This window comes from Ictidomys tridecemlineatus, chromosome 3, assembly GCF_052094955.1.
Source record: "Ictidomys tridecemlineatus isolate mIctTri1 chromosome 3, mIctTri1.hap1, whole genome shotgun sequence".
Taxonomy (NCBI): Eukaryota; Metazoa; Chordata; class Mammalia; order Rodentia; family Sciuridae; genus Ictidomys; species Ictidomys tridecemlineatus.
The window spans coordinates 20859448-20882885 of NC_135479.1; the positions used below are offsets into that span (position 1 = coordinate 20859448).

At 41.3% G+C, this 23438-nt stretch overlaps 1 protein-coding gene across 1 annotated transcript; it reads left to right on the forward strand.

Annotated features, from left to right (window-relative positions):
- The first annotated feature begins 4502 nt into the window (after positions 1–4502).
- LOC144364746 (keratin, type I cuticular Ha3-I-like) lies at positions 4503–9386 on the forward strand. Its single transcript, XM_078041214.1, has 7 exons — positions 4503–4850; positions 6267–6349; positions 6763–6919; positions 7765–7926; positions 8019–8144; positions 8295–8515; positions 9284–9386. The coding sequence occupies exons 1-7, from the start codon at positions 4503–4505 to the stop codon at positions 9384–9386; spliced, it is 1200 nt and encodes a 399-aa protein (XP_077897340.1).
- Positions 9387–23438: the final 14052 nt, after the last annotated feature.

Below are 23438 nucleotides of genomic sequence, written 5' to 3' on the forward strand. Positions count from 1 at the left end.
AGTCACAAGAAGTCAGAGTTTCAGTGAGGGAGTGGTCAACAGTGTCCAGGTCAGGGAAGATGAGAATGAGGCAAATCTCCCGGATACAGCAACCAGGAGAACACTGGTGACTGCATAGAGACAGGGTCTGTGGGACTCTGGAGGAAGAAGTCATATTTTAGTGGCCGCCCGCCCCCCTACCTCCCACTTTCGGTGCCAGGGATTGAACCCAGGGGCACTTAACCACTAAGCCACATCCTTAGTCATTTTTATTAATTTATTTTTTAAATTTTGAGACCACATCTGACAGTGCTCTGAAGGTTACCCATGAGGTTTTCTTGTAAAATGGTTGCCATATGTTACCTCTAGCCGTGGACTTAGGTTGGGGCATGATAGGTCCCAGAAGTTGGTAGAGTTGGATGGAATAGAAGGATACAAGGATGATCAGTTAGGAGGCTGGTGAGAAACTGCGAGAACTGAGATGGGTGAAGGTTGCTCAGGGCTTCCCTAATTTGCTGAGGCTGGGCTTGAACTTGTGATCTTCCTGCCTCAGCCTCTTGAGCTGCTGGGATTACAGGTGCGCCCAGCCAAATTACCAATCTTGACAGGGAAATTATTGCAAAAGTTCACCATAACACATTCCCACTAAGCATGAAGCTTGCTTTCCTTCATGCTCTGCATTACTACTAACAATGTTTTAACCTCTGTTCTTTCCCCAGACCTGCAGTGCAGTCTACAAAAACAGGTCTTCACTCCTTCTCTGAGTTGTCCCTGAATCCAGCTTTCCCGGGAAGGCTCGCATCATTAAGTTACATTGTCCTGGATTGCTTCATGCTCTTATCTTTCATTATAGACGGTAAAGTTAAAAACATAAACCTAGAGGAACTTTGCATTTTTCTGACTTGGCTTGGTCCCTGATATCCCCCAAATTCCATTCCCATTGGAAGCCCAGGACTGAATGTAAGAGAAATAATGGAAGCTCTGAGAACTAGGGCAGTAGGACCTGAATCCAATTTTGAGTGTCTGTATCTGTTTTTGCTCAGGCCATCTGCTACAGTTTGGATTTTAAATCTCCCTCAGAAGACCATGTGTTAAAGGATTGGTCCTCATGGTGGCGCTATAGGAAGGTAATGAGACTTTAAAGAGGTGGGCCTCATGAGAAGTCCTTGGTCATTGGTGGATTCCCTAAAGGGGATTGTGGGACTTGCGTCTCTTACTTGGCCATGAGGTGATCCGTTTTGATGTGCTCTGCACTCTTGCCATGATGTGCCACCTTGTTACAAACCCAGAGAAATAGGGCCCATTGATTATGGACTGGTACTTCCAAACCTGTGAACCAAAATAAACATTTTCTTTTTATGTTGATTATCTCAGTTATTTTGTAATAATAATGGGAAACTGGTTAATATACCATCTTACAACTGACCTGCCTTGTTTTCCATCTTCTCTCCTGATGGTCCTCTATTGGAAGCCCTGTTGAATAGAGTCTGGATCACCACCATGATTTCTTCCTCTACCTTTATGAAACAGCCTGAGAAATCCCTAAATCCTATTCTTACGAATAATGAGGCTGTTCCACCCCAGTGGGCTGGTATTGATATTGGGCAGCAATACTGCTTTTCTTATCCCCATCTGAGATCCCTTTTTGACATAAATCAAGTTTCTTGCTTCCTGGGAGCCCTGTGATACCACTCCTGTTTCTCCTTACCATCTGTAGATATTAACATGTAATTCATCTGTGAGTAGCTCAATATGTTACTTTGTGTTTCCAAAAGAATATATTTTCCATTTTTCATGGTGAATGACCAGGAAATGCAGCAGGACCTGGCCATCAAGGAAGATGATTTGGGGAAGGAGGCGGGATGACTTCTCATGACATTAAAGCCTTGTCACAGAGAGGGTGACATCAGCAGATTTTGTCCTGACTCCTCTCTTTGGTTAAGGACTACGAATGGTGAGTCTGCATATGATCTCTGACTTGGAAATAGCCTTGGCTTCCATAATAAATTGTATCCGTAAACCTCAAATGCAGTTTGCTCACATCTTAAGACCAGAAGCCTCATCCACAGCGTCTGCCACAATTACATGGGCGGTTGTTAAACCTCTTTGGTTGTTAGGAATTAATTTGCTCATCATGTTTACTAAAGGGTCACTGGCCAGAGACAATATTATCACTATGTAAAGGGGAGAATTCCCAGTACACAGCAAATGGAACAGATAAAAAGCAATGGCCTCTAAGTATTCCCAGGAAGTGAATTGCAACCTGTGTCTTTTCTCAATAGACCTAAATATTCTCAGCCATCATTCCTTAACTACCATGTTGCTCTGTAGCAATCATGGCTAGTTCTACTCCACGTGTGGAAATGGTTGGGTTTTGTAAATTGTTTTCTCTACTTCTGAAGATACAAAGATGCTTATCTCTGGATTATTCTACTTTGACGGAGGTTGAAACTATAGCAATGGTTATCCAGATCTTTATGGACATATTTTCTAGTCTGTAGCACACTATACCTTTCCTATTCTTCAAAAAGTTCCATTGTCTGGGCTTTTCTCTTATAAGTCCTGAGACAGAGAGAATAAGGGGAGAAGAACAGGTGATTAATAGAGAAAAACAAATGAATTCAACCATATGTTTTATGTTATTTGATCTCATCTCACTTGATACTAATTTTAAGCCAACATACCTATCCCACATCCCTCTTATGGAGGGATCATTTTACAGGTAGAGAATCAAGCAGGAGGGGAAGAGTATTGTGGATTTTTAACATGGGGGAGGGTACCAGTACCTCCAGTGCATTTGATTTTGAAGACCACATATTTGCTCCAAAGCTTCAATCCTTTATAAAAGCACATAACCCAAGAAAATGCACATTATTACTTTTTACAGCCACAACTTGCTTCTGACCCATTAAAGATGCTACTTGGCTTGGTTGTTTACCCTACTCACTAAGCTTGGTCCCAAATGACATGTGGCTGGTTCCAAAAATAAATACACTCTTAGAAGATGGAGATTTGCATTCCATGAGGATAACCAAGAAAATGTGACCCAGAATGCATAGGCACATTTGAAGAATGGGTGATCCGAATGATGGCTATCCAAGAAGAATTAGCATGTAGCTTCTAAAAGGACTATGTCCTTCATATTTGGAGCACTGGTTAAACATAAAGTTCTTACAGTTCATAGCTCCATCTGGAAGAATATAAGGCAAGAACATGTTGCCAAAACATAATGATGGTCATGAAATGTCACCTAAACCTGTGAAAATATGGTGGCTTTGCAGGATCACATCTTTTGGTTAACTTGCCTCAGGAGTTTCTATATTAGATTAACCAGAAGTTTCCTTTTTAAAAAAAAAAAAAACTTCTTGAAGGTATGGTGCATTTCTTGCTTAGCAAACTTCTGTTAGAATATAAATGACTCTTGGTTCTTTCATAGTGAAGAACAGACTTGTTATTTCTTGGCTCTTTCTAATTTAGGATGATATTTCATCTAGGAGTGATTGAGTTCCACTGATCTCAACCAATTTCCACATTATTGCATCTCATAGTGAGAAGATTAGAATGGACGGATAATACAAAGTGGTGGAGAGATCATAGCCTTTGGAATTAGGTCTGCATTTGAATCCTGGCTCTCCCATGCAGGAGTTCTAGAAAGTTGGGCACCCCGTCAGAGGCAGCCCTGCAAATTCTTGCCAAATTTTGTGAGGTCTGAAAGAAATAATGTGTATGAGGTTCCTGAACATAGTTGGTACTCAGCAAGCAGAAGACACCACCAATTAGAGTCTCTCTGTGTGTAGGCACATAGTATGGTGCTACCTACATAGTAGGTGGTCCTAAAATGTTAGTTATCTTGATATTTTCGTAAGGATTGAGGTAGAAATGGAGCCTGGAAAACTCCTGCAGCCCTATAGGAAGAAGGTAGAGTTGTCTCCCTCTGCCTGGATGGAATGGCCAAGAGACACTGAGTTGGATGGCCTTGTGAGTCTTTTCTGATCGGAGCTGATCCTGAATCCAGGATTCCCTACTAAACAGCCTTGTTATCAGAGAGGATTCCTTAGGTGGCCCGTCTCTCCCAGAGTCCTAACTGAATATGAGCTGGATAAGGCACAAACCCTTCCTTGTTTAGGAGGGAAAGATATTGAAGTGCCCCCAACACTGGAGGACAGGGTACGGCGGTCACTCTAACTTAATGCCCTTAATGAATAAGTGCTGCTGTTGGCAAAGTTGGTTACTTTGAAGTTAAACTATGAAGCTCTTACTTAACTAACTAGCATGATTGGTGAGGAGTCCTGACTTAGCAAGAAGCCAGAGTAAAACATTTTATGAGGTCAAGGACTCATGCAGAATGGCTAAATAACAAATGGAAAAATTGGTAAAGAAGGAAAAAGGAGGGTAATGCTTTATGTGGTCACCACACCCACTACTGACAGTATATAAAGCCCTGGAGAGGACCAGGAGTTACACCAGAGAAAAGAAATCAGGTTTTGAAACTGACTTTCAGAGCTCTGCTCCCTCCCAGCACCATGCCTTACAACTGCTGCCTGTCCAACGTGAGCTGCCGCAGCAGCTGCTCCTCCCGGCCCTGCGTGCCCCACAGCTGCCATGGCTGCACCCTGCCCGGGGCCTGCAACATCCCCGCCAACGTGGGCAACTGCAACTGGTTCTGTGAGGGCTCCTTCAACGGCAGCGAGAAGGAGACCATGCAGTTTCTGAACGACCGGCTGGCCAGCTACCTGGAGAAGGTGCGCCAGCTGGAGAGGGAGAACGCGGAGCTGGAGGCCCGCATCCAGGAGCGGAACCAGCAGCAGGAGCCCTTGGTGTGCTCCAGCTACCAGTCCTACTTCCGGACCATCGAGGAGCTCCAGCAGAAGGTGAGGGGGTGGGCACTGCAATGCTAACTTAATGAACTTTATCCAAATTTCCCATATCAGCTTCCAAGGGACTCTAAGGCTGTTTGCAGCTATTGTTGACAGTGATGGAGATACAGAATCCACTGGCTTAGATAGGACACCAAATAGCCTTATCCATTTTGGAATCACTGTGAATGGGACTAGGTTAAGGCATTGGCTACAAATTAGTCACGGATGTCTTACATTGTTTTTTTCTTTAACCTAAAACCCAAATATCTGCTTTTTTTTAGTTCTATTATGACATTTAATCTGCTTGTCAGAGAATTATAGTGTGAATTATAATGTCTACCTGAATCAGTACTTTGAGCTAGTGGTTTCCTGAATGAGTCCTCAAAGACTGTATTAAGAGTGCCTTTGGTAAAGCAAGAGAGCCATTGACTTCAGAAGCCTCGCTAGTATATGGAGACACACACACCACTCTCTAGAGCAGGCATGTATACCGGTGGCAATGCAGTATCATAAATGCAGAAGTGGGTGCAAGTAAAGAGAGGACATGGAGGTGGGACTTAGAGAGCTCCCCAGAGGAACCAATATCTGAGTGGGGTTTGAAGGATGAGTAGGCGTTTATACTTGATTGCATAAACATTTGGTTCTTGGAAGGACTTTTCCATCCATCTTGCATAGTGCTGGCCAAGTGAATGTCAAAGGAGGGTCATGCAATAGGAATATCATTGTTTATTTACCCACAGTTGGCACGTGTCAGGCACAGTGCTGGGATGGGGGATAAATGACTATGACAGCATCTTTCTTTCAGGAGCTCAGAGCTAATAGGGGAGAGCAGTAAAGAAACAAATGACCATAACAAAGGCTCCAAGGAGTGAGTGCCACTGGAGAAGACACATGCAGGAAGGGGCCACCTGGGGACGCCAGAGAGGGAAGGGGTTTTGCCAGATAGATGAGGCATCTAAGGGCATTTAAGGTAGAGAAAGAAGCTTCATGCAAAGCATGGTCAAACACACAAGAGGAGAGCGGAGAGAAGTAGTAGGGGATGGAACAAGGTGGTGTGAGGATAGTATACCCAGTTGTCTTGGTTGCCTGGGACTTGTCTGGTTTTAACATTTCAGGAAATTTCTCCGTCCTAAGCAAACTTGGATGGTTGGTTGCCCTACCTGAGCCTTGGCTACCTACCTATCTCAGTTCCTATAGGAAATCAGACATAGACCAAGAAGAGTACAATTCATGACATTTCACCTTGACTGTTCTAATTTTGAAATGATCAGTTCTATGAATGAATCCTCCTAGCATCACCAAACTGAAAATCTGAAAGGACATCAAGCTATCGGGAAGGACTGTGGATGAAAGAAATTGCCTTTTGCTTTAAGTAACAAGACGTTCCTTTCTTAGCATAACTCATTTCACAATTAATCCCATCCCCAGATCCTGTGCAGCAAGTCTGAGAACTCGAAGCTGGTGATGCACATTGACAACGCCAAGCTGGCTGCCGATGACTTCAGGACCAAGTAAGGCTCAGTGATGATGACCCCGGCCGTGTAGTGACAGGCAGGCAGAATTACAAAGTGATGAGCAACCTGTCCTGGGAATGTTCCAGCAGAAACTTCTAGATGATGCTGGGAGGGCTCGTGCACTGAGCTAGAGTTAGGTTAAAAGCCAAAGTCCCTTCACCAAGCGCTAAGATTGTGTGCTTTACGGTTAGTTAATGATAGATGCACCCACACACAGGCAATCCCACCAGCGCCTCTTTGGTGGGTCTCACTGAGGAAGTAGGTCTCCTTACCCAGCACAGTGGTGCTTTTCCTTTTGGAAAACTTTTTAAAAATTCAAAATATTTCAAGATATAATGAATTTGACTAGGTCAACCCAGTAAAGCTTAAGAAAGAGACTCTTCTTCCTTGACCTTGGGCTGTGTGCGCAGGTTCGATACGGAGAGGTCCCTGCGGCAGCTGGTGGAATCAGACATCAACGGCCTGCGCAGGATCCTGGATGAGCTGACCCTGTGCAGGGCCGACCTGGAGGCCCAGGTGGAGTCCCTGAAGGAGGAGCTTCTGAGCCTCAAGCAGAACCATGAACAGGTAAGAAAGTCCCAGCCCCCAACATCACAATACTGAGATACACAATACTCCATGACACCCCTGAGAAGGTAAGGTAGGTTTCTGGTGGCTCAAAACATAATTGGGGGATTATTGTGGAATGAGTCACATGTTGACCTCTTTCACATAAAGGAGTGTGGTCAGCTCATCACCGGGGGCCAGATGAATGGCCAAAAGCCCACACAATGATCTTTAAAATACTTGCTACTGTTTGATAAGATTTATTATCTTCCAAATAGGTACTAAATTAATATCAAGACTGGAAGGAGATAGCACACTTTCTAATCCTCTGTGTCACCTAGATAACTGGAATCCAAGCTGGATAAAGGGATGGATAGATGGATGGAAGAATGGATAGAATGATGAGAGAAATGAAGGAACTTGGTGGTTGACTGAGATCTCATGGTTGAATGCAATATTAGGAAATCAGATGCATGTCTCGAACATTCTGTTTTCATGAGAAAACAGAATGTTCTACATTCTACAGCTGTAGAAGACAGTACATGCAAATAGAAGACAGGAAGTGGATAGGAGATAAACCTGGTTTCTCTACATTTAAGTAGCAAAACCAATTGTCATGCCAGGCTGCTCACAGAGCAAAGGGAAAATCAGAAGGAAATGAAAATATTCTGGAGTCATAAGAAATATTAGCAGTAATTTAATCAACCAGTCTCCTAGATGAGGAAAGAGATTATGAGAGGAGGCTGGTTACATAGGTCTTACATCAACTAGATTTTAACTTGCACTTCCTAATTCCATGTCCCACCACACTGGACACACTTACACACATTATTTTGTGAGTTCAATCTTTCCTCTCTTCCCATCAGGAAGTCAACACCCTGCGCTGCCAGCTTGGAGACCGCCTCAACGTGGAGGTGGACGCTGCCCCCACCGTGGACCTGAACCAAGTGCTCAATGAGACCAGGAGTCAGTATGAGGCCCTGGTGGAGACCAACCGCAGGGAAGTGGAGGAGTGGTTCACCACCCAGGTGGGCATCCGAGCACCTGACCACTCAGGATTCAAGACCCCTGGGCCCTTAGGGCAGGGTCTGATCCTGTCTCCTCCCCTTGGGTGTTTCAGACTGAGGAGCTGAACAAGCAGGTGGTGTCCAGCTCAGAGCAGCTTCAGTCCTACCAGGCGGAGATCATCGAGCTGAGACGCACGGTCAACGCCCTGGAGATCGAGCTGCAGGCCCAGCACAACCTGGTGTGTATTGTTCAGACCTGCTGCTGAGCAGCGTGAAGTCGGGGAGGCAGACTCACCTGTGGGCGTCAGCCCTGGAAGCTGGTGACTTCTTTGGAAGCGGTTTTGAAGGAGCAGCTCCTGACACTCCCTTTGTTCTCTCCCCCACCACAGAGGAACTCTCTGGAAAACACGCTGACAGAGAGCGAGGCCCGCTACAGCTCCCAGCTGTCCCAGGTGCAGGGCATGATCACCAACGTGGAGTCCCAGCTGGCCGAGATCCGGGCTGACCTGGAGCGTCAGAACCAGGAGTACCAGGTGCTGCTGGACATCCGGGCCCGGCTGGAGTGCGAGATCAACACGTACCGGGGCCTGCTGGAGAGCGAGGACTGCAAGTGAGTACCTGGAAGGCACAGTTCTACTCAAGGATAAAACAGGACTCCGAGGACCAAGTTTCAGTGTATCTGTAGAAGCCAGGGTTTTACCTCCAGCTGTCGGAAAGTCAGGGTATTTATTACTAGCATCACCTGGACTGAAATGATTTTCTGTTAAAAAAAATAGTTATGAGTGTTTTCTCCAATCCTTTGGCTTCTGCTGGGTAAATAATGCTTTACATCTTCAGGGATGGCTTGTTGTGTCAAAAAAGAAAGCCTTGCTTAGCAATCACCCATCTTTCTGACTTAACCAAACATTCAAATCCACTGCTTTCCTGATTCTTGTTAGAACCCTTTGGAGCAGGCAGAGGGCATCATTTACAACCATCCCATAATAAACATTTGAGGGTCAGAAGGGAAGATGACTCAGTAACTCACCACTGTCAACTAACCCAGTGTCTATGTAACCACAATATATATTTTTTGAGGGGAGGATTTTTTACACTTGTCCCATTTTGTAGGCGGGAGGCTAAGGATCACAGGGATGCAGTGACTTTCCCTTGTCTCCAGGGCTGTGGAGCGAAGGCTGGGATTCTACCTCAAGTGTTCCGTGCTCTTTTTTTGCCACGGTCTCTGTAATCTGTAGAAGGAGTGATCTAAACCAGGCTTGGCTTCCTAAGACCTTGGGGAGTGGATTCTACTTGTTCTTATGTCTCTTTGGGGGTTGAGCCCCCTCTCTTTTTAAAATGACTCTTCTCCTGCTGACGACCTAATGATTCTGTGTCCCAGGCTGCCCTGCAACCCCTGTGCCACCACCAATGCCTGTGGCAAGCCCATTGGACCCTGTGCCACCAATCCTTGCATTTCACGCTCCCGTTGCGGGCCCTGCTAGATATACCCAGGGGCCAAAAGGAGGACTGCATGAAGACAGAAAGACCATCGGTGGACCACCTCAGCCTCTCGGACCCCACGCCCAGGATCGCCCTGAATCATGGCCTGGAAGGAGAACAAATGCCCAGCGCTGTGACCGGGTTCTCAACCTGAGCTCCCCCTGGGACCTCTTCTCCCAGGGCCTCTCTCTCCGTGTTCTGATGGTTTGAGAGTTTGGAGCTGTGAAGGGGCCACAGGAGGTGTATTGTGGATCTCTCTGAGGCTTCTGCTCTTCCTGCAGTTTCCCCGAATCTCCTAATAAACTTTCCTGTTGCATATACAATTCTCATTTGTATTCATCATTTTCAACGTGTTCACTCCGTATGTGCTTCTTGTAAAGCCTCTTGAAAGCAGAAGAGGGCTTTATAGATTCACCCTGTCCTAAAAGGTCTTCATCATGACTCATGAACATTCGCTGAGCCCAAGGAATGCCAGCATCTGCTCAGGATGGCATTCAGCTGGCAGGAACACCGAGGCAAGAGGCCTCATTTGAATACAATAAAAACATTGGTTACGGAACATTACTCAGTAGAATGCAAGGCGTAATGTTTATGGAAAGTTCTATGTTTTCTTTCCCAAGACCCCGAAAGACGAGGCCTGAAGTTAACGTTTACTGAACACTTACATCAGGAGCTCTGCTACTCAGTTTTTCGCTTACATGATGAGGAAGAGTGGCAATAGGACTGAACCCAGAGTTCATTCTCCATTTGGCAATTGGGAATGAGGTAACTAGTAGGGAAGGAAACTGATTTCAAACAAAAACCCAGAGCTTCTACATCTTCCTGAGGATACATGGTACTATTTGTCTCAAAACCTTGCTGAAAGCCAGGTGGCGGTGGCGCACACTTATAATCCCAGTGGCTCAGGAGGCTGAGGCAGGAGGATCGTGAGTTCAGAGCCAGACTCAGCAAAATCGAGGTGCTAAGCAACTCAGTGAGACCCTGTCTCTAAATAAAATACAAAATAGCACTGGGGATGTGGCTCAGTGGCCGAGTGCCCCTGAGTTCAACCCCGGGAACCCCACTTTCCCCAAAAAAACCTTGCTGAAACTCTCCTTGGGAAACATTGCAAAACTCATGATAGTAGAAAGGCCTATCCTTCATATCTGAGTCATTGTCAACAGATTTTTAAATCTGCTAATCTGTATTTTTTTTTTAACCACCAGAGCTAAATTTGAATTTTGGCACCTTTCCCTAAATTATTCTCTCTCTGGTGTCTGTGAATACTAAAGGTGACAGACGTGCTGCATCTTGTTCCTATTGGTGTTTTCTGATGTCTTGCCAAGGTTAATGGCTCCCATCACTAGACATGCTGTGGGAGGTGCCAAGGATTCCACCCTGTCCCCAGACTGACCAACAAGCTAGTTATGTCTCCTCTAGTGCTGTGATGACGCTGCTGCAATGTTAGTCTTAAATTCTTGGGTTCTCATATTCCAGTTCTTTTGATGCTGGTGTTCCTTTGTTGTTGATGTCGCTGGGCCTCGGGCCCTTTCTTGGAAAATCATCTGGGTGACACTCCATGCTGTGCTTGGGATGTCCTAGATCCAGTTTGGGCACTTCAGCCTTCTTCATTCCCAAGAGCCACCTCATGCAAATCACCAATCTATCACTTCTCCTATATGCTGGGACCCCTGTTCACTGACAGTGACCTTGCAGTCACCTTTATCAGGGTCCAGTGCCTCCCAAAAACCCTGTTCTATGCCTGTGAGTGAGAGCCCAAATTTCTCAGCATGGTAGATACATGGTGATTTACTGTTCAGTATGTAAAGTACTGAACAAAACTTGGTGTTCATGCTGGGATAAGAGTGTTCAGGGGCACTGTTCTTAGTTCTTTACTTTGCACTATGTTTTCTTTAGTGGAGAAGAGAAAGCGGTGAGAAAATTTTTTCTCAGGGCAAAACCAGTTTAGTTTCTGAGATACCTGAGTAGGGTTTAGTGTTACTACTCTGCTCACACTTTGGGCGAGAGTATATTGGCTCTAAAGTGCACTGTGACATGGTTATGAACTGTAATTGGCACCTAGTGTAACAGGCAGGGCTGCTATTTCTTATTGTTCTTTATTTTATTATTGTACTGGGGCTTGAACCCAGGGGCACTCAACCACTGAGCCACATCTTCAGACGTTTTAAAAATTTTTTCTTTTGAGATAGAGTCTCACTAAGTTGCTTAGGGTCCTCACTAAGTTGCTGAGGCTAGCTTTGAACTTGGGATCCTTCTGCCTCAACCTCTTGAGCTACTGGGATTACAGGTGTGCGCCATCATGCCCAGTTCTTATATTAGATGGTTAATTATGAAAAAATTCAAATATGTAAAAGTACAAAATCTAAAAAGACCTGTAAGTTGATACTCAAGATTGAAGTAATCTTAATCTTGTACATAGTTACATCATCTCTTTGATATTTTTAAAAAGAAAGGCGATGTTATGGATTGAGATAAAACCCTGACTGTATCCATTCCCTTTTTTACCTGTCTTCCAAGAGGTTTTTCCTAGACTGGGTGGAATATCATTCTTCAAGCAAAACATCTCTAAAAATTATACATGAATGCGTTTTTTGGTGTGTTTTCCAATTTAGCACTTTAGTTAGGAAACATAAATAGTATAAATATTGCCATTAACTTTCCCCATTCAACATAAAGTTTCTGAGATTTATTTATTGTGATTCATGATGTTCTTTTCACTTACATTAACTGTGAAGTATTCCATAAGGAAAACTAGCCAAGTTTTTATCCATTCCATTGCTGGTGGATCACTTTCTATTTTAAAAAATAAAACATTCTTGCCAATATGTCCTTGTGGGCCCATGTGAATGTTTTTCTGGAGCCGTGATTCTCAAAGTGTGATACCTTGGGAACCTCTTAGAAATGCTGTTCTCCTAGACCTACAAACCCAAAACTCTGAGAATGGGACTAGCAATCTAAAATTTTAATGGCCCTCTGGGAGATTTTAATATCTTTAAACTAGAGGAGTGTCATCAGACTTAGTAGATATTGCCAATGAAATGTGAGTACAAAGGTATCTTGTTGCTCCAGTTTGCAGTTTTCTTATTTCTAGGGACATTATGTGCTGTGACCAGCATGGTCATTAATTCAGAAACCAGTGAGGGGTGATGGGGGATGAGGAAAAGACAAACAGACACATGTAGAGAGAAAAAGCTGGGGCCAGGTGGGCAACCAAGCTCCGATGGGGTTTGACTGAGCCAGAGCTAGCTTAGCATGTTTATTATATAGGTTTTGTCATCAAAATGTTATTTGTGGGAAAGTTTTGGCAAAACAAGCAATCTGAAGGACTCAGGATTGTCAATACATTAAGGTTATCTTGTTACGTTGATAATTTTCTATCTCTGGGAGCTGGTGCCTGAGCTTAAGGTCTTGACTGATATAGCTGTGCACCTTTGCACTAAGCCTCCCCTGGCCAATGTCACCATAGCAACTGGGCCATCTTGACCTGTACCTTGGCACAGGAAGTTCCCAGTGCAAACACAGCCACAAGAGAGTCAGAAAGACCATGATTCAAATCATGGCTCTCCACAATTATGTATTAAAAATGTTTTTTAAATTGATTGTTCAGTTTTCTTCCCTGTAGATTTAATTTAACTCAACAATGTTTGAGTACTTATGTTTGTGCCTGCTGGACAGACCATTGAACAAAATAAAGACCAAATCTCTAGGAGTTTACTTTGAAGTGGAGGAAGACAGACAACAAACAGGGGCAACCATCAGGACCATGTTAGGTGGTGTTTGTTAAAAAGAAATAAATCAGAGAAAGAACAGAGAGGGATAGGGGATGGAGCCTTTGTGAGTAGGGTGTTCAGGGATCCTGATGTCTGATGAGGAAAAATAGGGCTTAGTCCATTTTATTATTGACATTTGGAATTAATTTTTGAAATCTTATTTTGTGCTTTCTCTTAAGTAAGATTCTTCTTTGCTTATTGTTTCTTCTTTTCCCAACATCAAGCCCCAGTTTAATGTTTATTCTTAACTTTTACAAGTGCACATTTGACTTAATACTATCTAATTTGAACTTACCTTTCTTTTCTTTCATATAAAACAAGGTCCATGAAAGTTTGTATTTGTGTTCTTTAATTTAACTTCTACCTTGCTTTATGCTCCAAAAATTTGGTCATTGTCATTGTTTAGAAGCACCTGAATGTGCATCAGTTTATTCTTTTAAAAAAAATGCTTCTGGCACTTTCTCCCTCCTTTCTGGTTTCTATTTCCTGTTTACCAAAATACATTCTTTGATAGTTCTTACAGAATATATAAGTGATAAATTCTCTGTTATTGTCTGAAAATGTCTTTTGTTAATGATCACTCTTAAATGATGGTTTAGTTGGTATGGGGTTCCAGATTGATTTTTCCAAAAATGGATCATACATTAGACCATAAAGCAAATCTTTATGAATTGAAATAAATCTATGCATCTGATTCAGATTATAATGGAATGAAACTAGAAGCAGCAACAATAACCACAGGGATTGTATGAACACATGTAGATTGAACAATGCACTTGTGGGTCACTAGAGAAGCTAAAAGGGGCCGTGCACAGTGCTGCTCCCCTGCAACCCCAGTGACTTGGGAGGCTGAGGCAGGAGGATCACAAGTTCAAGGATAGCCTTGGAAACTTAGCAGGATCCTCAGCAACTTAGTGAGCTCCTGTCTCAAAACCAAAAATTGAAAAGAACTGGGATATAGCTCAGCAACAGAGTGTCCTCAGGTCCAATTTCCATTACCAAAGAAATCAAAGGATAAATTTTTTAAAAAATCTAGAATAAAATAAAAATGGAAACGCAATGTACCAGAACCTGTAGGATACAGTGAAAGTCATACTAAAAAGGGAACTTACAGAGTTGAGTGCCAATATTTTAAAAAAACAGTGATTGATCAATTTATGTGTATGTAAGAATATGGCATAATGAATCTTACTATTATGTATAATTATAATGTACCAATAAAGGAAAACTAAGAAAAACAAGACAGAGAGATCTCAAATAAATAACCTAACGATACATCTCAAGGTCTTAGAAAAACAAGAACAAACCCCAAATCAATAGAAGGAAATAAATAACAAAGACTTGGGCAGAAGTAACTAAAACTGAGACTAAAAGCACAATACAATGGATCAATGAAACAGAATTGGTTCTTTGAAAAGATAAACAAAATTAACAAACTCTCAGTCAAACTAATCAAGAGAGAGAAGAACCAAATTAATACAATTAGACACACAAAGGGGATAATGCAATAGATATCACTGAAATACTTAGGATTATTGGGAAATATTTTGAAAAGCTTTATGCTGATACGTTGGAAAATATAGAAGAAATGGTCAAATATGTGGATCTATCATATGATCTACCAAAATTGAACCAAGAGGATATAAAATATTAAAATAGATCAATAACACACAATGGGATTGAAGAAGTAATAAAAAGTCTAGCAATAAAGCAAAGTCCAGGACTAGACAGAGTTGATGCTGCATTTTACCAGGACTTTTAAAGAAAAAAAAATGCCAATGAACCTTAAGGTGTCCCATAAAACAGAAAGGAAAGAATGTCTTTCAGACTCATTCTATGATGCTGGTATTACTCTGCTACCAAAATCCAATAAGCACAACAAAAAAGAAAACAAATATAGACCAATATCCTTGATGAACATAGATGCAAAAATACTCAATAAAATACTTGGAAACCAAACTTGACAGCACATTAAAAAGATTATTCACTGTGACCAAGCTGGCTACCTTCCAGGGATGGAAGGGTGGATTGACATATTCAAATCAAGAAATCTAATATAGTATATACATAGACTCAAATATAAAATAGTCACTGATCATCCAATAGATGAGAAAACACTTTTTATAAAACTTAACTTCCCTTCATAATTTAAACCATGGAAGAACGACTAGAGTAGGGGATAGGGGTTTGGAGGGCGGGGAGAGGAAGTGGTAAAAGAGAGGGTGGACATGATTGAATCATAATGTATGCACATGTGGAAATGTCACAGTGAAACCCATTAAAAATATATGTTAATAATCATATAAAAGTACTCTAGGTTAACAGCTGTTTTCCTTCAGCATTGTTAAGACACTGTACCATTATCTCTTGGATTTTGTTGTTCATATTGAAAGCCGGTCATCAACCTAACTGTGTTTCCATCGGTGGTAATACTTTTACTTTTTTCCCCCTCTTTGCTTCTGAGATTATCTTGTTCTATTTAACATTGTGTTTTTCTCTATATAATGTCAAGAGCAGGTTTAATTTTGTTTTTTTATTTAGGACTTGCATGCTTCTTGAAATGATTCATGCATTTCAATAGTGTGGGAAATTTTCAGTCATTATGTTTTGTGAATAACTTCAGTCTATTGTCTCCATTTTCTCCTTCTGAATTCCTTTTAAAAAATTATACATTGGCTTCACTGATATAAAATTAATATGCCATATATGATTCATACACCATAAATCTACCCGTATAAAAGACAAAATTAAATGGTTTAAAATATATTTGTAGTTATTAGCATAACCGTAAGTTTAGAGCATTTTGTCATTCCAAAAACAAACTTTGTAGCTGTTAATAGTCACTTGCCTTTCGTCTGTCAATTCTGAGGCCTGGGAAACCTGTATCTCCATAGATTTACTTATTATGGATATCTCATATGAATGGAATCATGATATGTGGGATTCTTTGACTCGCTTTTTTTTTTTTTTTCCAGTGGTGTGAATTGAAAATCGGGTCTCACCACATACTAGGCAACTTCTCTTAACACTGAGTTAAATCTCCAGCCCTGATTTGCTTCTTTTACATAGCTTAATGTTTCCAGGTTTACAACCTGTAACCTGTATATGGCCACTGAATTATGTGGGTTGGTTCATTGGTTATTAGAATAATGCTGCTATAAACATTTGTGTTCAATTTCTAGAATTGATATATATTTGCAGTTATTTTGGGTACATACCTAGGAGTGAAGTTGCTAGGATATATTACAACTTCATGGTTAAAATTTTGAGTAACAATCATCTTGTTGTTGTACCATTTGGACATTGTTAATGATTAAATATGAGGGTTACAATTTCTGCACATCCTCACAAACACTTGTGTTTTTTCATTCTTTATAAAAAAAATTATGGTTATCCTAGTGCATGTGAAGTAGTGTCTCATTGTGGGTTTGGCTTGTAATTCCTTCATGATTACTGATGTTGAGCTTCTCTTCATGAGTTTATTGGTCATTGCATATATCTTCTTTGGAGAAATGTCCGCTCAGATTCTTTGCCCATTTTTAAAAACTTGGCTTATTATCTCTTACTGTTGAGCTGTAGGAGTTCTTTATATATTCTGTTGCTTATAAGATTTACAAATATTTTCTCTCATAGGTTAATTTTTCACTTTGTGGATGAAAAGAAAGTTCTGTAATGCAAAAGTTTTTAATTTTGAAGTTTAATCTTTATTTTTTTAAATTTATTTTTTAGTTTTAGGAGGACACAATATCTTTATTTTATTTTTATGTAGTGCTGAGGATCGAACCCAGTGCCCCATGCATGCTAGGTGAGCACTCTACCACTGAGCCACAACCCCAGCCCTTAAGTTCAATCTTTTTTTTTTTTTTTTAACCTTTAACACTTGTGCTTTTGGTGTCATCTAGGAAACCATGGCCTAACCCAAGATCATGAGGATTTACACCCATGTTTCCCCATAGTTTTATAGTTTCATCTCGTAATTTAGGTTTTGTATCATTTTGAAATATTTTTTTTTTGTCTCTGGTGTAAGGAGAGAGCAAAAACTTATTCTTTTGCATGTGGAAGTCCAGTTATTCAAACATCATTTATTGAAAAAAATATTTTCCTCCATTAATTTTATTGGCACTTGTGTTGAATGTACTTTTTAGTAAGTATTAAAATCAGGAAATAAGAATCTTCCTACTTTGTTGTTCTTTTCCAAGATTATTTAGGCTATTCTGGGTCTCTTGCATTTCCAGATGAATTTTAAGATCAACTTGTCAATTTCTTTAAAGGAGCTTCCTGGGATGTTGGTAGATGTTGCATTCAAACTGTAGATCAGTCTGGGGAGTATCGTCATCTTTTTTTTTTTTTTTTAATCCACTAACTGTTGCATCCATCACATCATCTCTTCTCCCAGAGTTATGACTGAAAGAGGGGGGGTGCTATTCACTAGCTGCCCTGTCTGTATCCTCCCTATAAAAGTTTAGAAAATGGGTAAGCTGTGGAAAATGGGATCTGCTGATGTGTTCTGATTGTTGGGGAGGATGGTGACTCTTGCTTGGCTGCCAAGACCATGTTGCTTCTGGAAGACAGAACTGGGAGGGATAAGTGCAGCTCCTTGCTCAAACACCACAGCCTCCCAATGTCCTTACCATATTTTTTGTTGAAATAATTCTTCTCAATTTGTTGTAAGCCATTTAATCAATCTTCAGAGACTTTGATTGATTGTCTTTGTTAATTCTGGGGAAGAGATTTCCTGGAGCTATTGATTATCTTTGCTAATTCTGGGGAAGAGATTTCCTGGAGCTATTAACACCACTACTTCTTGGATTCCTTTAAACAGGTTCTTCACATTCTATCTTGTCTCTTATTTTCTCTTCCCTATTTTCTATCTTTAAATATCTCTGTGCTACATTCTTGTGAACTTTCCTTACCTATCAATTCAACTTCACGTATTCTCTTTTCATCTTTCTCTAATTTGATGTTTAACTTATCAGCTGAGTTTTCAAATTTATTTTATTAAATTTTTAGAAAATAAAAAACTTTTTATTATTAAGATCCCCTTCCTTACCAAAGTTGGCTTTTTCTTAAAGAGAGAGTGAGAGAGGAGAGAGAGAGAGAGAGAGAGAGAGAGAATTTTTAATATTTATTTTTTAGTTCTCGGCGGACACAACATCTTTGTTGGTATGTGGTGCTGAGGATCGAACCCGGGCCGCATGCATGCCAGGTGAGCGCGCTATCACTTGAGCCACATCCCCAGCCCCCAAAGTTGGCTTTAATAAATGAAATTCTAACAGAGATGGCAGTACTTAATAAGAAATATGACAATTATTAAAGTTAACAATAATTTGATACATAAAAAGTGATTAAAGATATAAAAGTAACAGGAATGATGAGACATGAAGCAGAAATGTATATTCTACATATTCTTTTAGAAAACTGACAGAATGAACATCAATCCTCAAGAGGTCTATTTTATTTTATAAAAGGAAAAAAACCCAACAAATATATTGACTCCTAGATCTGTGTCAAAGGATGTTGTAAAGCTCTATTGAACAAATACTAACAAAATTAAGTTGATAAAACACATAGGATAATTGCTGTGACTTAATCAGTGGGAAAGTTATTGACTTTTATAAAAATATCCAATAGGATTATAGAGGCTAGGACTTTGGTCTAATTACAACTCTGTTAATTCAGTAGAAGCCCAGAGAAAATTCAGCAGCTGAAGAATGTCATTGATGTCAAACAAAACTGGATTTTTTGAAGCTGCAGGAGATCTACTTTTAAAATTTATACTTTAAGTCTTATTTTTCATTTCTATAAAATGTTTGATTTTTTTAAAATTATGATTTCTTTTGGAAGAGTGGAAACTTTTTTTGCGGTTTTGATTTCTTATTTTGTCTTTAAACATAGTTATTTAATATTATTGGCTTTAATCTCCTGCTTCATTTGTCTTCTTTTCCTTGCTCATAGTGAATTATTTCCTTGGGTGTTTTGTTAATTTATCATTATGGAGATTCTTCATATGTGTACTATAAATTCCATTCCAAACATTGGTGCTACGCAGGTTACTACTTAGTTTAACAACCTCAAAGGAGAATTACTATTTTAAATTTAGAATCCAGTAAGAGGTAGTTTAGCTTCTTAAAAGCAATCTTCTTATAACAATGGACATACTTAATTTTTCTAGTCCACCTTTTAAGGGTGCTGTCTTTTGAGAGAATTGGATTTCTTATTTGTCTCAGGTCTAACTCTCTCATAAGGACTAAAAGCTTTGTTTCCTGTCCCTTATTCCTTTGATTTATTATTTTCCAATTTGGGCTCCTCCACAAACTCTCCGTGTGAGCTTGGATAAGTCATTTTCCCATTTGGGTCACAGTCACCCTATTTGTAAAATGAGAGCTGGGTGAAATGATGAAATGACCCATCAGGTCTTTGGCAGTGCTAATGTGCTAAGAGTCTAGCCTTCATCAAACTTGGAAACTGTTTCCAGAAAAGAAAGTTCAATGTCCTTTATGAACTGTTCCATGGCAAGGATGTAGCTCAGTGTGAGGTGAACTCAACACTCATCTCCTTGGACTGGGAACTGATAGGCACCCGGCAGAGGATTTATCTCAGGATTTTTCCTCTTTGGTTTTCCTGACCCCACACCAGTCCATTCAGGAGCTATAGGCAGTTTGGCTTCTTTTTATTACTTCCTCACAGTTCACCTCTGGACTTGGCAAAGTCAGCAATATGACAAGGGTGTGAACGCCAATCACACAGCTTCATTTCCAGAATAACCAGCTTAAGTGCTGTTCAGTGCTTATACTGGAATAGGAACCTGACTTGGCTAATTTTTACAACTCATTTTAAAAGAACTATAAGAATGTCCTTCTGGAATTTTAATGCACATTTTATTTTGTTTTCTTGTGCAGAAGGAATACATTTTTTTTAAAAAAATTTTTGTAGGTAAATGGATGGAGTTGGAGAATACAATGCTAAGTGAAGTTAACCAATCCCAAAAACCCAAATGCTGAATGTTTTCTCTGATATAAGGAGGCTGATTCATAGTGGGGTTGGGAGGGGAAGCATGGGAGGAATAGATGAACTCTAGATAGAGCAAAGAGGAGGGAGAGTAAGGGAGCGGGCAAGGGGTGTAAAGGATGGGGAATGAGATGCACATCATTACCCTAAGTACATGTATGAAGATAACAAATGGAGTGAATGAATATACTTTGTATACAACCAGAGATGTGAAAAATTGTGCTCTATATGTGTAATATGAATTGTAATGCATTCTGTTGTCATATACAAGTTAGAATTAAAAAAATAAAATTAAGATAAAAGTTTAAAAAAATTGAAGAGAATAAAAGAATATAAAGAAAGGAAAAAAGAGAAAACACATTCATATTCCTAACATTTCAAACCAGCCAGTATCATCATTATAGTGTGGTTCTTTTTTTAGAACTTTATTTTTATTTATTTATATGCAGTGCTGAGAACCGAACCCAGTGCCTTACACCTGCTAGGCAAGCACTCTACCACTGAGCCACCACCCCAGCCCCCTAGTGTGGTTCTTTTTAATCTCTCAATTGTTCTTATTTTTTAAAAAGTGTTATGACTATAGTTGTGTATCCTTTCTGGAGTAAATGTATTGCTATTGAGTGGGGTCACTATTGTTTGACTCACTGTTGTTCTAAGTTTCTCCAAACGGATAGCGTACAATTTTATATCTGGTGGGATACAACTGTACCTAAAATTACTACAAAAATTGTTGGAGTATAATCATAACATCAACTTAGAGATGACAATGAAATGAGGGAGCCAAGAAGGATCTTCAGTATTGGTGAATTCTATTGTTATTCCCATGTATCTTTAATTCTTCTTCAACAGCACTGACCAATGGCTAACAAGGCTTCGTTTTCCTGCTTTACTTCTTCTTTATCATCTTCAATTTCTTCTCCTAGATAATGGGAGGTCAGATTGGTTTTGAAAATAACATCTCCATGGAGGAGATGGGATAGGGAATGCAGTGGTGATGAGCAGATTTGGGTTCCAATTATATGATCCTAAGCGAGTAGTTTCTTCATTCTGAGTCTCAGCTTCCCCATGTGTACAATTAGGGGGCCACGAATGAGAGCTCATTAAGATCTCTATGTGCTCCTTGTTCCGAGGCTTTCCTTCTCTCTTTTGACCATTTTCGCATTTGGGATTAAATTAGGAGGCAGAAGGGAAGAAAGAGAGAGGCTAGTGCAAAATGCAAAGCATAAAAATAAAACAAAATAAAAAATGCAAAACATTTTTTAATTTTTAGCTGCAGCTGAGTGCCTTGGATCTGTTGGGAAGTGTCCATTGCTGAGCTCTGTGTTGTCCTCCACTTTAAAGACAGTGAGTAGCCCCTTCCCTTCCTGGGCAATGAATGCTTCCCCAGGTTAGATTTTGTTTTCTTCATTGTCTTTCCTAAGATATCAAAGAAGGCTCATCTTATGTCCTACAACAAAACAGAAGTAGTCATATGCATGGTCAGATTGCTTATGCTTCTTGGATGATTGTTCCTAAATTCCAAACTATTATGAATCATCAAGTTCAAACCAGCTCAGCATCTCTAAACTGTTTCAAGCACACTCCAATTATGGCATGAAAGTGATTGCTGAGACCAAAGCTCACAAGCTTTATGATCAGCTGTACTAATGGATGATGGAAGAACTTCTCCAAGTGATGATGAACTTCTCTAAGTGATGAATACCTCAACACTATATGGTTCAAATCTCAGTTTACCAGGGTTCAGTGTGGGCATTACTTTAAGAACACAGGTGCTGTATACAGCAGGCAAACCCCTGTGACTCTGGGAGGGTCTTGACAACTTGCTGGCCCATGCAGCCCAGACCCTCTCCATGGTCCTGATCTCGTGTGCCCCCCCCCCCCATGCTGTCTGTGGCAGCTCTGACATCACCTCCTCTTGGGAGCCCTCCTCCCTGGCCCTCTGTGATGCTGGCTGCTCGTTCTCCTCACTGGCTCTCGCTCTTTCTCCATTTCTTTGGAATTCCCCAAAGTTGGGCCCTCAGCTCCCCGCCACGCTTCTCGTTGTACTGTGCCCTCTGGCTCATTTCTCCAACTCTCCCACCTGCACTAAAGTCTTATCTGTCCTTGTTCCCCCATCAGGAACTCTAGCACTCTGACTCCCTTTGGCCCCTATTGCTGCTTGCCGGGCCTGTTGTAATAGCCTCCTGGCTGGCCTCTGTGCCCCGAGTCTTTCCTTCATGTTTCTGAAACTGATAAATATCTGCAGAAACAGTTCCTCAAACAGCTTCTGTCACATCACACTTGGGCTCAAAAACTTACTTCAGCTGTCCTGCTACCACGGAGGTCTGAGCCTCTTAGTTTTGCCCCTGAGGTCCTCTACCTATGACCATGACCTCCCTAGACATCCTTATTTCCCACCACTGCCCTTCCCAGTTCTTCCCTCCCAGCCACCTGGACTCACTGGAGTCCCTCAACCATGCCTTGGGCTTTCCTGCCCCATCACTGTGGAAAACACCCTCCTCCTCACCTCACCTGGCTCCTACTTTTCTCCTCTCTATTTCTTAGCAGCTTCCATGTCCCAGCACAAATCCAGCCCTTGAACCTCCAATCCCGGTGGTGCTTGCTCTCCGCAGTATGAAAACCACTCTCTCTTCCCTTGTCACCTCCTTCTGCTCAACAGTGTCCACAGTGTGTCAGGCACCTAGAGCTGGGACTCAAAGATGTTTAGACCCCACCTTTGCCTTCAGGGGGCTCCAACAGGGAGAGATCAGCACACAGGTCAGGACAATGTTATGTTCAGGGTAAAATCCTAGAGTTCAGAGAGGAGGGAAGGATGACTTACCTGATGGAGGTAGGGAAGGAGGTAGGCCAGGGGGTTCTCAGCAGCGTGATGCAATGGAACGAGCAGAGAGCCATGCTGGAATTCCTGCTTCACAACTTACCGTCCCCTACCCTCTGTGCCTTGGTTTTGCCGTCTGTAAAATGGGAATTATAACATTTGCCTTGAAGGATTGGGGTGAGGAGTGACAAGATATGTTTGTGAAAAGTGTCCAGCAGCAGCAGCCTGTGCAGGTTCTTGGGAAGTGCAAGCCCCGTCTGACCACACTCTGCACGGCGTCCAGTACACTGCCTGGGATAAAGTCCGATCCTGGTAGATGCCTGTGATTTGGTTGCTAGACATGATCATGGATATATCAGGAAGCAGGACCTCGGCTGTTTTAACTGTTCTAAAAAAGATGGACTCCCTTTTTTTTTTTTTGAGAACCATGAATTTAGTACTTGGAAATTTGAACTAGC

Coding starts and splice junctions, on each gene's coding strand:
- LOC144364746 (XM_078041214.1), top strand. CDS start 4,503: ATGCCTTACAACTGCTGCCTGTCCAACGTGAGCTGCCGCAGCAGCTGC. Junction 6,350..6,762: donor GCCGATGACTTCAGGACCAA/GTAAGGCTCAGT, acceptor CTGTGTGCGCAG/GTTCGATACGGAGAGGTCCC. Junction 6,920..7,764: donor TCAAGCAGAACCATGAACAG/GTAAGAAAGTCC, acceptor TCTTCCCATCAG/GAAGTCAACACCCTGCGCTG.